Below are 12,828 nucleotides of genomic sequence, written 5' to 3'. Positions count from 1 at the left end.
ACCTCCAACCCTGCCTCCAGCACTGTGGATTTGTGAGTGTTTCTATCCCTGTCTGGCCCATAATAGATGTGCAGTACATGTTAGTTGAGAGAATTGAACTGATGGCTCATTACATATTAGGGAGTGGGGAGTCACTTGTTGAATATCTCTTAGGTGCGAGGAGTTCTTTAATTGAAACTAAACAAATGCTTATTCTCATTCAGTGCTCTAAGCAGTTCTCTCAGGCAGATGACATGCCATTTCCATGATTCAGTGAAATAATTGCCTCTCACAACTTGTACATGACACTGTAGGTTTTAAAGCCAGGAGTCAGCCCAGTGCTGGCCTCTCAGCACCAGCGTCTGCTGCCTCCTCCATCCTGAGGTTCGCACGTCAGCCTGATCACCTAGCACTGCCTGACTTTCTCTGGAAGTTGAGTGATTTTTCCTTACTATACCTGTAAACTTTTCTTTTAAATAGGAAGTGAAAAAAAAATCTTTTGTGAAGTACAATTCCTCTTCCTTCCAAACCTAGTTCAAATGCTTTTTCCATTTCTGTTAACATCCTGCTAATCGCATAGGTTGGGGTGTCTTAGACCCTTCACTCTTCCTTCCTGCACCTGTCCGGTGTCACCCCTGTTACCTCTGTGTTTAGCCTCTCCTCTCCAGCTGCACTGCGCCGCGGTGGGAGCCATGCTGATGTTGCTGGCTGAGGTGTCTTTCCATTCAAAGGTCATCCAAATACCACTGTGTAGGATCATCTGCAGCTGCGACGCTCAGCATGTCACTTCTCAAAAGATCTTGGTTGCCCTTTACCTTTCAGGGGCAAGAAACTCCTTTCTTCACTACTTCATATTATGGAAGATTGGGCCCAAAACTTTTCTTGACTTACAGGTCTTAACACTCCAGGGGAGTGAGTTTAAATGTAACTTTGAGAGATTATGAATTCACTGTTTATTGGTGTGCAGGATTCATGTGACTTCAAATTCTTCAATGTCTTTTTTGCATCTTGGAGATTCTTTAAAGCAAGGGCACTTTCATACCGGAGTATCATTAGGCTTTCAGATATAAAAATAAACTTAAACATTTAAGTATCAGTATATATTTCTCATACATCTCTTTCAGTAATATCATAAGTAGATTTTCAGCGTGACAATTGTGGAAACTGGATTGTTTCTTGATCTTAGAATTCTAATAGAGGGACAAAAACAGTGTCATTTTAATCATCATTTCTGAGATGTCATAAGGGCCCATACACATTTCAGGGACTTTATATGAATGTCCTTTGTACTTTCTTGGTATCAAATAGAACTTATTCCAGGATCTTGATGATAAAATATGTATGATTATAGAATTTTTAAAAGGGCTAATCATAGCCTTCTTTGACTACAGCTACCAAGAGAAACTAGAGAAGTAATGTGTCTTTGTTGAGCAAAATCTTACTAATCTGATCTGTGTATGCTGTTGATTACTCTTTAAATATCTGTGACAGAAAAGTTTTTGAAGCAAAATACGAGAACAAGCATACTTTTATGAGTACATTTCCATTACTGAAAAGGTTTCAAAATTGGCTGTGATTGGCAGATTTTTAGAAGTAGGTTAAACAGACTTATAGTTTGAAAACCTGAGTTAGTTGCCATTAGTTAGGTCTGGATTGTTGAGATTTTTGTTGGGTTATTGAATTTATGTTTTTACTGTATTTTAGAACATAAATAAAATGGATGTGTAATTTCAATTTTTAATAGAACTTATTTCTATTAAATAGCACCTGTGGAACTTTCTCAAGAGGAACAATTGTTGTGTGAAGGTAAGCATCTACAAGATGACTCTTTGAATATCTAATTGAAAAAACATTTAAGTTGTCTGTAGTGTATAAAGCTAAATATTGTTTTGTAAATATATATTATATCTCAATTTCTTGTCCAGGTTCAAATTCAGCTGTTAGCATGGAACTTTCAGAACCTGTTGGTAAGAAAATTTCTGACCATATGAATACAGTATTATGAAACTCTTTCACTCTCAAGATTTAAGGTGCACATGTAAGTGTCATGATTATTGTAATGCCTACATTTAACACTGACATTGAATCTTTGTGTTTGGATTGACAATGCCGTGATACATTTAGTAGTTGTCAATATAGAAGAATTGGGTGGAAGAATGGTAAAGTCAGTTTAAATAGTTATACTTGTTCCATTTACTTTGTGAAAAATTTCCTTCCTTTTTGTAACTTTCTTATTTTTAAGGGTTTTATATTTCCAAAAAGTTGATACCAAAGATATTACTTGTAGAGGAAAAAGAAAAGAGCCCCTAAATCCTGTGTCCTGGTTTTAAACTTTCCCTTTTTTCCACTGTCAGGGCATTTTGACGCTGGAGTTACTGGGCTGTTACAGATGATACATCTCCTGTTCACACTTTGTTTGTCCTTATGAAATGAAGCTTTATAAAAATAGCAATCTCTTGTAGTCTCTGAGTCAGAGCTCTGATGTCAGCAGTGAGGCCAGCTTGAAAGCTATTATCCATTTCTGTTGTGAAAGATACTTTCCTATGTGTCACTAGACATTGGAAAGTGGAACTAAATATGCAAAGTTCTATTTGTTGTTTGAAAGCATCTGTGTTTTAAAGTATAGACTATAAATATTTTACCAGAATACTGAGTTAAAATACCTTATTTCAGTAGAAAATGGGGAGACAGAAATGTCCCCAGAAGAATCATGGGAGCACAAAGAAGACATCAGTGAAGCAGAGCCAGTGGGTGGCTCCTTTGGAGGTGGAAGGCCCCCAGAGGAAAGTGCCCAGGAGATGATGGAGGAGGAAGAGGAGGTACCAGAACCCAAATCTGTGGATACACCGCCAGGTGCTCCTAAGAAGGAACATGTAAATGTAGTATTCATGGGGCATGTGGGTAAGTTGCATTCACAGCAATAAGAAATGACCAAAGTTACTGCGTACAACAAACAGAACATCTTCGCTACTTGGAGATGTTTAGTGAAACTGAATGGAATTGATCTAAAATGTCTTGACTTTTAACTTGAATTTTTGGCTGGCAAAAAATTGTCAGCACTTTATTCTTGAAGGTTGGACCGATTGACAGTTGTATAATGGAATAGAAGCTGGAAGAAAATAAGCTACAGTATATTTCTATGATGCATAATTGGTCTCTACACCACCGATGATGGCTCAGCATATTATGACATTTATTAATTAACATTCTAGAAAATGTGCCTATTTTTTTATGTGAACTTCAGTTATTCTGTTAACTTTATAGGATTGACTTTACTATGTAGTTTGATTTTGCGTAATGTAAGAAATTAATTGGAGTGAGTTCTGGATGCTAGTCAGGTTGCTGGTTTAGCACAAAACAAAACCCTATTTTATTTATTCAGGTGTTCTCTGTCTGACTTACTCCCAAAATTGTGAAAGGAAAATACAGGATTATGTGTCCTTTTTCCTTCTCTTTATCTCTGGCTTCCCCTATTCTTTTTCAGTAGCGAGAACCCTTTTGAAATTTGTAAAGGCACACCGACCACCTAAATGGAGCTCTCAGTCCTGGTCTGCTCTTGCTGTCCACTGAGGCTCCACTGCGGTAATTTATATTCTGTTGTTGCTGTGCTCTAAGCTAACGGTCAGGGAGGAATCTGTCCAAAAATTCATTTCTTTATCAGTAAAGTAGTTCTCAGTCATTGTTGAGCTGCAGGAGATCTTAGCAGCTTCATTTTACAAAGAGGAAGGTAACCAGCCAGAGCGTGTGCCCCAAATTCCTATCATTTCAGTTGCTGTTGCAAGATGTAATTATATCAGCTGAATGATGCCTTCAGTTGTTGGTGTTTTTAATTGTTGGTATTTGGGGGTTTTGTCTTTTACACCTGGTTTACACATTGTTGATGATTACTTTTAGATGCTGGCAAGTCAACCATTGGAGGACAAATAATGTAAGTATTTTCTGTTAAATAATAGTTAATTTAATGGAATGTTTTGGGCATTGCAAACATTCACACAAAGGGGGATAAAACAGATTACCCCAACTTAAGAAAAATTAATAATAAAATGACATTACTTGTAGGGAAAGCTGATGTTAAGTAGTTTTTGCAGTATGATCGTTGTTAGAATTTTCTGATGGAATTTAGGTCTTCTCTAAAATCTTCTGTCATCACCACCAGGAGCATAAATGGATTTATGAAAGCTGCGTTTTAGATTTTTTTATAAAAACTAATACAGAATCCTAGATTATGGGAAATGTCAGTCTGCTTTGAATATAATTTTCTTGGGAGTAATGAAAAGCAGTACTTGAATTAGGTGCATGGGGGAAAGTTTTTTCTAATCCATCAACTCCTTAAATTTATAATCAAAGATAGGTGGTTGGCTAACATGCTAAGATTAGAAGATATGAAAACACCATGGTTGAACTTTGGTGATGTATTCTAATATTGAAAATCTTTTTAATTAAAAGGCTTTTCTTTTTTTTAAATTGAAGTATCATTGATTTACAGTGTTTTAGTTTCAAACGTACAACACAATGGTTCAACAGTTACGCATATTATTAAATCCTCATCCTCTCTAGTGTGATTACTGTTGATCAACGTAGAAATATGTTACAGAATCATTGACTATGTTCTCCATGCTTTACTATTCTGACCAAATTATACTGTGATTGTGAATTATTGTGTCCTTTTATCCCCCTCAGCCTCTTTCCCCACCAGCTTGGTAACCATTGGTCACTTCTCAGTGTCTGAGTCTACTGCTGTTTTGTTCCTTCTGTTTTGCTTTGTTTTTATATTCCACAAATAAGTGAAATCATATGGTATTTGTCTTTGTCTGGCTTGTTTCCCTGAGCATAATACCTTCTAGATCCATCCATGTTGTTGGAAATGGCAGTATTTCTTTTCTTTCTATGGCTGAATAATATTCCATTATGTATATGTACCACATCTTTATCCTTTAGATAAATTTATCTATCCTTCATTCTATTGAAATTTATCTATCTTTTATTTTATTGATGGACATTTAGGTTGCTTCCATACCTTGGTTATTGCAAATAGTGCAGCAATAAACATAGGGGTGCATATGACTTTCAAAATCAGGGATTTTGTGTTTTTTGGGGGGGTAAATTACTGGGTCAAATGGTATTTCTATTTTTAGTTTTTTGAGGAACCTCCATACCGTTTACCACAGCAATTGCACCAATTTACATTCCCACCAAAGTGTAGGAGGGTTCTCCTTTCTCCACATCCTCAGCAGCATTTGTTATTTCTTGTCTTCAGAGAGTGGCCATCCTGACTGGTGTGAGGGGATACCTCAGTGTGGTTTTAATTTGCATTTCCCTTATGATTAGCGATGTGGATCTTTGCATGTGCCTGCTGGTCCTTTGTATTTCTTCTTTGGAGAAGTGTCTGTTCATGTCCTTCCCCCAGTTTTTAATTGGGTTATTGTTTTTTGGGTGTTGAGGCACATGAGTTCTTCATATATTTTGGATGTTAACACTTTATCAGATGGGTTGTTTACAAATATATTCTCCCCTACTGTAGGATAAGGCCTTTCATTTTTAATCCCTCCTAAATCAGACCCATTTCTTTAAACTATATCATCAGAGGATTCAGAGGGCTTATCTTCATGGTTTTGCTTTAAATAGTCTTAGTTGGTAATCTTGCCAGTTACTTGTGAAAATTTCCACAACAGACCCTAAAAGAAGCTATTAAAAAGGAATCCTTACCTAAGGCTCTATGGATGGACATGTTGGGCCCACTTTATGTATTTTAGAAGAATATATTTTTTGCTTATTGGCTGTAATTTTGGTTGGCATTTTCCTGGGCTTCTATGGTTGGTTGGAAGCATGCTCTGTAGATGACTGCAGAGCACACATAGAGATGAAGGCCAGAACAGGAAGGCTTTGATTTGGATAGATTGTGGCAAGGGAATGGTTAGTTATTACTAAGGAATTATTTTAAAATTATAATCTCTTTTTGACAAATATTTATAAAATATTAAATATTGAAATGTATTAGGCCTAATTTCTTGGACAACACTGTTGGAATTAATTTTGTTTAGTATTTACATTTGCTTTTTAAAAAAATTTTTATTCTGAAATAATTTGGCTTGGAGAAATGTTGCAAAAACAGTATAGGCTTCCTATTTGTCTTTCATTCAGCATACCTTAACGTTAACATTAAATAACTATAAATTAATTAAATAAATTAAATTAAATAACATTAAATAACTATAGTACAGTCATCAAAACTAGGAAGTTAACATTGGTGCAAAATTAACTAAACTATGTAGGTCTGACTTGAATTTTACCAGTTTCTCCACTAATGTAGTTTTTCTGTTCTAGAAGGGTGCACTGCATTTATTTGTTAAGTCTCCTTATTCTCCTCTCACTTGTGACATTTACTCAGTCTTGTCTTTCATGACCATCATCATTTGAAGAGTGCTATTCAGTGGCTTTATATGTTCTTGTATTGGGTTTGAGTGATGCTTTTTACAAAAAAATTGAGTATATAGATTTTGGGCAAAATATCACCGAAGATACATTGTACTCTTATCAGAGCATTCAGTCAGGGGTACATAATGTCAGTATTCGGCATGTTTTGTTGATTACTGGTGATATTAGTCATGATTACTTGGTTAAGGTGATGTCTGCTGGGATTCTCCAATGTAAAGTTATTTTTTCCCTGTTATCCTGGGGAAGATAATTTGAGACTATGTAAATGTCTTTTCCACAGAGATTTTCTGTGATTGCACCATCTATCCAGTGGTACCTTTACTTTAAAATAGTTGGTTTCTGAAGTTGGAATTCCTAAATTCCCTTAACTTCATTGAATAATTTGTGAGTAATTAAGTGCTTCTTTTGTCTTCAAATGTTTTCGGGTATTTGACTGGAATGGTTGACAAAAGGACACTTGAGAAATATGAAAGAGAAGCTAAAGAGAAAAAGAGAGACTTCGTATAATAAACTTTTATGATAATGATAAATACCTTTTAGGGAAATGCTGCCTGCTTAATGCTTTTGCAGTCTACTAAGATGTAAGTTCATGAAGTCTAAAATTGTGTCGTAACAAAGGAAAAGCTTCCCTTCCCCTCACAGCACACAGCAGATCAGTTCGTCATGACTTTATAACTTACACAGACAAAACTTGGAAACATCCAAACATCCTGTTGAGTAATAGACTTGTTCAGTAAATTATAAAACACTTATTTAATTGGGTCATTACCTGACAACTAAATGCATTTATAGAATTTATAATAAGCAGTAGTAGAACTTAGATTGCATTGGAATTCAGGGAGAAAGCAGGTGACATGATAGTACTTCAGATATGATCATTAATTATGTAAATACTGGGAAGAAGAAAAGCATATGGACAGAATGGAAAAAATCTATTGAATACACAGCATCAGGTAGCAGTGTAACTCATGACCGGAGGAGCTATTTAGGTAGATAGTGGCAGCCTTTCAGAGACAGTAGAAAACGGAGGCCACGGCTGCAGTTCCAGAGTTGGGAGCAGGGACAGCGACTGGGGGTGAGAACCTTGTAGGCACAGGAGCAAAGGCCCAAAGGCAGAGGCGAGCTTATGTGTTCATGAGCAGAGAAGAGTCAGGTTTGGCTAGAGGTTTAAAAAGGAAAGTGAGATAAAAATGACATTAAGAGACAGGCAGAAAGGAAGATCATTTCCGGCATGTAAAAAAAAATTTCTTTTTGGTATCAATCTACAATTACCATAAGAACATTATGTTTATTTGGCTCCCCCCTTCACCAAGTACCCCGCACAAGCCCCATTAGAGTCACTGTCTGTCAGCGTAGTGAGATGGTGTAGAATCACTACTTGTCTTCTCTGTGTAGCCTAGCCCTCCCCATAAACCCCCACATTATACATGCTAATCATAATGCCGCCTTTCTTTTACCCTGCCCTTATCCCTCCCTTCCCCCCCATCCTCCTCAGTCCCTTTCCCTTTGTAACTGTTAGTCCATTCTCGGGTTCTGTGATTCTGCTGCTGTTTTGTTCCTTCAGTTTTTCCTTTGTTCTTATACTCCAGAGATGAGTGAAATCATTTGGTACTTGTCTTTCTCCACCTGGCTTATTTCACTGAGCATAATACCCTGTAGCTCTATCCATATTGTTGCAAATGGTAGGATTTGTTTTCTTCTTATGGCTGAATTATATTCCATTGTGCATATGTACCACATATTTTTTATCCATTCATCTACTGATGGACACGTAGGTTGTTTCCATTTCTTGGCTGCTGTAAATAGTACTGCGATAAACATAGGGGTGCATATGTCATTTTCAAGATGGGCTGCTGTATTCTTAGGGTAAATTCCTAGAAGTGGAATTCCTGGGTCAAATGGTATTTCTATTTTGAGCTTTTTGAGGAAATTCCATATAGCTTTCCACAATGGTTGAACGATTTTACATTCCCACCAGCAGTGTAGGAGGGTTCCCCTTTCTCCACATCCTCGCCAACATTTGTTGTTGTTTGTGTTTTGGATGGTGGCCATCCTTACTGGTGTGAAGTGATATCTCATTGTGGTTTTAATTTGCATTTCTCTGATGACAAGTGATGTGGCGCATCTTTTCATGTGTCTATTTGCCATCTGAATTTCTTCTTTGGAGAACTGCCTGTTCAGCTCCCCTGCCCATTTTTTAATTGGATTATTTGGTTTTTGTTTGTTGAGCTGTGTTAGCTCTTTATATATTTTGGATGTCAACCCTTTATCAGATCTTTCATTTATGAATATATTCTCCCTTACTGTAGGATGTCCTTTTGTTCTGTTAATGGTGTTCTTTACTGTACAGAAGCTTTTAAGCTTGATATAGTCCCATTTGTACATTTTTGTTTTTGTTTCCCTTGCCTGGGTAGATATGTTCATGAAGAAGTCACTCATGTTTATGTCCAAGAGATTTTTGCCTGTTTTTGTCTAAGACTTTTATGGTTTCATGACTTACATTCAGGTCTTTGATCCATTTTGAATTTACTTTTGTGTATGGGGTTAGACAGTGATCCATGTTTCCTCCTTTTTTGCAGTCATCACCTCAGCCTTTGGAGCTATGACCCTGACCACCAGCAGCGGGACCAGTAGCTCAGTCTTTGGCAGCACCACCTCATCGCCCTTGACGTCCAGCGTGTGAGCAGGTCCCGCTGGCAGAGGGCACTTTCGGATGAGCATGGATGCCCCCCACAGCAGCTCCACCACTGGGATATTTGGCTTTGGGTCAGGACGGAGTGGGAGAACTGGTCTCAAGAACCCTTTCTGGGGAGGGTTGAATCCGAACTCCCTGGGTGCAGCTGGCCAGAGCACACCCTCTACCTTCCACATGGCCAGCACACCTCAGGACACGTCTGGGATTGCAGGTAAGATTTGGAGTGGACTCGGTCTGCAGTGCAAGGCACTGTTTTAAGTGCTGACCCAGTCTTTGCTTTTAGAGCTGTACGCTGTGGTGAAGATTTAGATGTTATCACAGAAGTTATCTGTAAACAGCATCAGGTACCATTGTAACTCATGACCGGAGTTGCTATTTAGGTAGAAAGCAGCAGCCTTTCCGAGACAGTAGAAAACTGAGGCAATCACCGCAATTCCAGAGTTGGGAGCAGGGACAGCGGCTGGGGTTCAGGACATTGCAGGCACAGTAGCAAAGGACCAAAGGCAGAGACAAGCTTATGTTTTCATGAACAGAGAAGAGCCAGGTGTGGCTAGAGGTTTAAAAAGGAAAGTGGGATAAAATGACATTAAGAGACATGCAGAAAGGGAGATTATTCATGGCCCTTAAAATTTTTTTTTTGGTATCAATCTTCAATTACCTGAAGAACATTATATTTACTAGGCTCCCTCCTTCACCAAGTACCGCACACATACCCCATTATAGTCTCTGTCCATCAGCATAGTAAGATGCTGTAAAATCACTACTTGTCTTCTCTGTATAGCCTAGCCCTCCCCGTGTCCCCACACATTATACCTGCCAATCATAATGCCCGCTTTATTTTACCCGGTTCTCATCCCTCCCTTCCCCCCCATCCTCCTCAGTCCCTTTCCCTTTGGTGACTGTTAGTCCATTCTTGGGTTCTGTGATTCTGCTGCTGTTTTGTTCCTTCAGTTTTTCCTTTGTTCTTATACTCCAGAGAGGAGTGAAATCATTTGGTACTTGTCTTTCTCCACCTGGCTTGTTTCACTGAGCATAATACCCTCTAGCTCCATCCATGTTGTTGCAATTGGTGGTATTTGTTTTCTTCTTATGGCTGAATTATATTCCATGGTGCATTTGTATCACATCTTTTTTTATCCATTCATCTACTGATGAACATGCAGGTTGTTTCCATTTCTTGGCTGTTGTAAATAGTGCTGTGATAAACATAGGGGTACATCTGTCTTTTTCACACGGGGCTGCTGTATTCTTAGAGTAGATTCCGAGGAGTGGAATTCCTGGGTCAAATGGTACTTCTATTTTGAGCTTTTTGAGGAACTTCCATATTGCTTTCCACAATGGTTGAACTATTTTACATTCCCACGAACATGGTAGGAGGGTTCCCCTTTCTCCACAGCCTCGCCAACATTTGTTGTTTGTGTTTTGGATGGCGGCGGGCCTTATTGGTGTGAGGTGATAACTCATTGTGGTTTTAATTTGCATTTCTCTGATGACAAGCGATGTGGCGCATCTTCTCATGTGTCTGTTTGCCATCTGAATTTCTTCTTTGGAGAACTGTCTGTTCAGCTCCCCTGCCCATTTTTTTATTGGATTATTTGCTTTTTGTTTGTGGAGCTCTGTTAGCGCTTTATATATTTTGGATATCAACCCTTTATCAGGTCTGTCATTTATGAATATATTCTCCCTTACTGTAGGATGTCCTTTTGTTCTGTTGATGGTGTTCTTTACTCTACAGAAGGTTTTAAGATTGATATAGTCCCATTTGTTCATTTTTGCTTTTGTTTCCCTTGCCTGGGCAGATACGTTCATGAAGAAGTCACTCATGTTTATGTCCAAGAGATTTTTGCCTGTTTTTGTCTAAGACTTTTATGGTTTCATGACTTACATTCAGGTCTGTGATCCACTTCGAACATACTTTTGTGTATGGGGTTAGACAATGATCCATGTTTCCTCCTGTTTTGCAGCCACCACCTCGGGCTTTGGAGCTACGACCCAGATCACCCGCAGCAGGACCAGTTCCTTAGTGTATGGCAGTACCACCCCATCACCCTTCATGTCCTGGGTGCCAGCAGGCCCCGCTGGCAGTGGGGGCTTTGGGATGAGCGTGGCTGCCCCCAACAGCAGCTCCACCACAAGGACGTTCCACTTTGCGGCAAGGTGGAGTCGGAAAACTGGTGGTACAGCACCTTTCGAAGGAGGCTTGATTTAGAAATCCCAGGGTGCTGCTGGACAGAATACATCCTCTGTCTGCCACGTGGCCAGCACGCCTCAGAACACATCTGTGTTTGCAGGTGAGATTTGGAATCGGCTCGGTCTCCAGTGCCAGGTGCTGTTTTAAGTGCCGACACAGTCTCCGCTCTTGGAGCTGTACGCTGTGGTGAAGAGACAGATGTTATCACAGTTGTTATCTGTGAACAGCATTAGGTAGCAGTGTAACTCATGACTGGAGGAGCTACTTAGGTAGTCAGCAGCAGCCTTTCTGACACAATAGGAAACAGGCCAGGGCCACAGTTCCAGAGTTGGGAGCAGGGACAGCAGCTGTGTGTGTGTTGCAGGCACAGGAGTAAAGGCCTGAAGGCAGAGATGCGCTCATGTTTTCATGAGCAGAGAAGAGCCAGGTGTGGCTAGAGGTTTAAAAAGGAAAGTGGGATAAAATGACATTGAGACAGGCAGAAAGGAAAATCATTCATGGCCTTTTAAAATGTATTTTTTTTTGTATCAGTCTACAATTACATGCAGAACATTATGTTTACTAGGCTTTCCCCTTCACCAAATGCCCCCCCATACTCCATTACAGTCACTGTCCATCAGTGTACTGAGGTACTGTAGAATCACTACTTGTCCTCTCTGTGTTGCTCAGCCCTTCCCGTGCACCCCCCCACATTAAACATGCCAATCATAAGGCCCCCTTTCTTTTTCCCTGCCGTTATCCCTCCCTTCCCACCCATCCTCCTCAGTCCCTTTCCCTTTGTAACTGTTAGTTCATTTTTGGGTTCTGTAATTCTGCTGCTCTTTTCTTCCTTCAGTTTTTCTTTGTTCTTATACTGCACATATGAGTGAAATCATTTGTTACTTGTCTTTCTCCACCTGGCTTATTTCACTGAGCATAGTACCCTCTAGCTCCATCCATGTTGTTGCAAATGGTAGGATTTGTTTTCTTCTTTTGGGTGAATAATATTCCATTGTGTATGTGTACCACATCTTTATCCATTCGTCTAATGATGGACTCTTAGGTTGCTTCCATTTCTTGGCTGTTGTAAATAGTACTGCCATAAACATATCGGTGCAGCTGTCTTTTTCAAACTGGGCTGCTGTATTCTTAGGGTAAATTTCTAGAAGTGGAATTCCTGGGTCAAATTGTATTTCTATTTTGAGTTTTTTGAGGAACCTCCATACTGCTTTCCACAATGGTTGATCTAATTTACATTCCCACCAGCAGTGTAGGAGGGTTCCCCTTTGTCTGCAAACTCACCAACATTCGTTGTTGTTTGTCTTTTGGATGGTAGCGATTCTTACTGGAGTAAGGTGATACTGTTTCCTCCTTTTTTGCAGCTACCACCTCGGGCTTTGGAGCTACGACCCAGACCACCAGCAGTGGGACCAGTAGCTCAGTGTTTGACAGCGGCACCTCATCACCCTTCATGTCTGGGGTATCAGCAGGCCCTGCTCACAGTTGGGGCTTTGGGGTGAGCGTGGCTGCCCCCCACAGCAGCTCCACC

The 12,828-nt window shown here is 39.5% G+C and overlaps 1 protein-coding gene across 1 annotated transcript; it reads left to right on the top strand.

Moving 5' to 3' along the window:
• Positions 1-2,672: 2,672 nt before the first annotated feature.
• LOC130679361 (uncharacterized) lies at positions 2,673-12,813 on the top strand. Its single transcript, XM_057487964.1, has 4 exons — positions 2,673-2,852; positions 9,049-9,320; positions 11,074-11,400; positions 12,662-12,813. The coding sequence occupies exons 1-4, from the start codon at positions 2,673-2,675 to the stop codon at positions 12,714-12,716; spliced, it is 834 nt and encodes a 277-aa protein (XP_057343947.1). The 3' UTR covers positions 12,717-12,813.
• The last annotated feature ends 15 nt before the right edge of the window (positions 12,814-12,828 follow it).

The sequence above is a fragment of the Manis pentadactyla genome, chromosome 10 (assembly GCF_030020395.1).
Source record: "Manis pentadactyla isolate mManPen7 chromosome 10, mManPen7.hap1, whole genome shotgun sequence".
NCBI classification, from domain to species: Eukaryota; Metazoa; Chordata; class Mammalia; order Pholidota; family Manidae; genus Manis; species Manis pentadactyla.
This window is presented reverse-complemented; position numbering and strand designations above follow the sequence as displayed.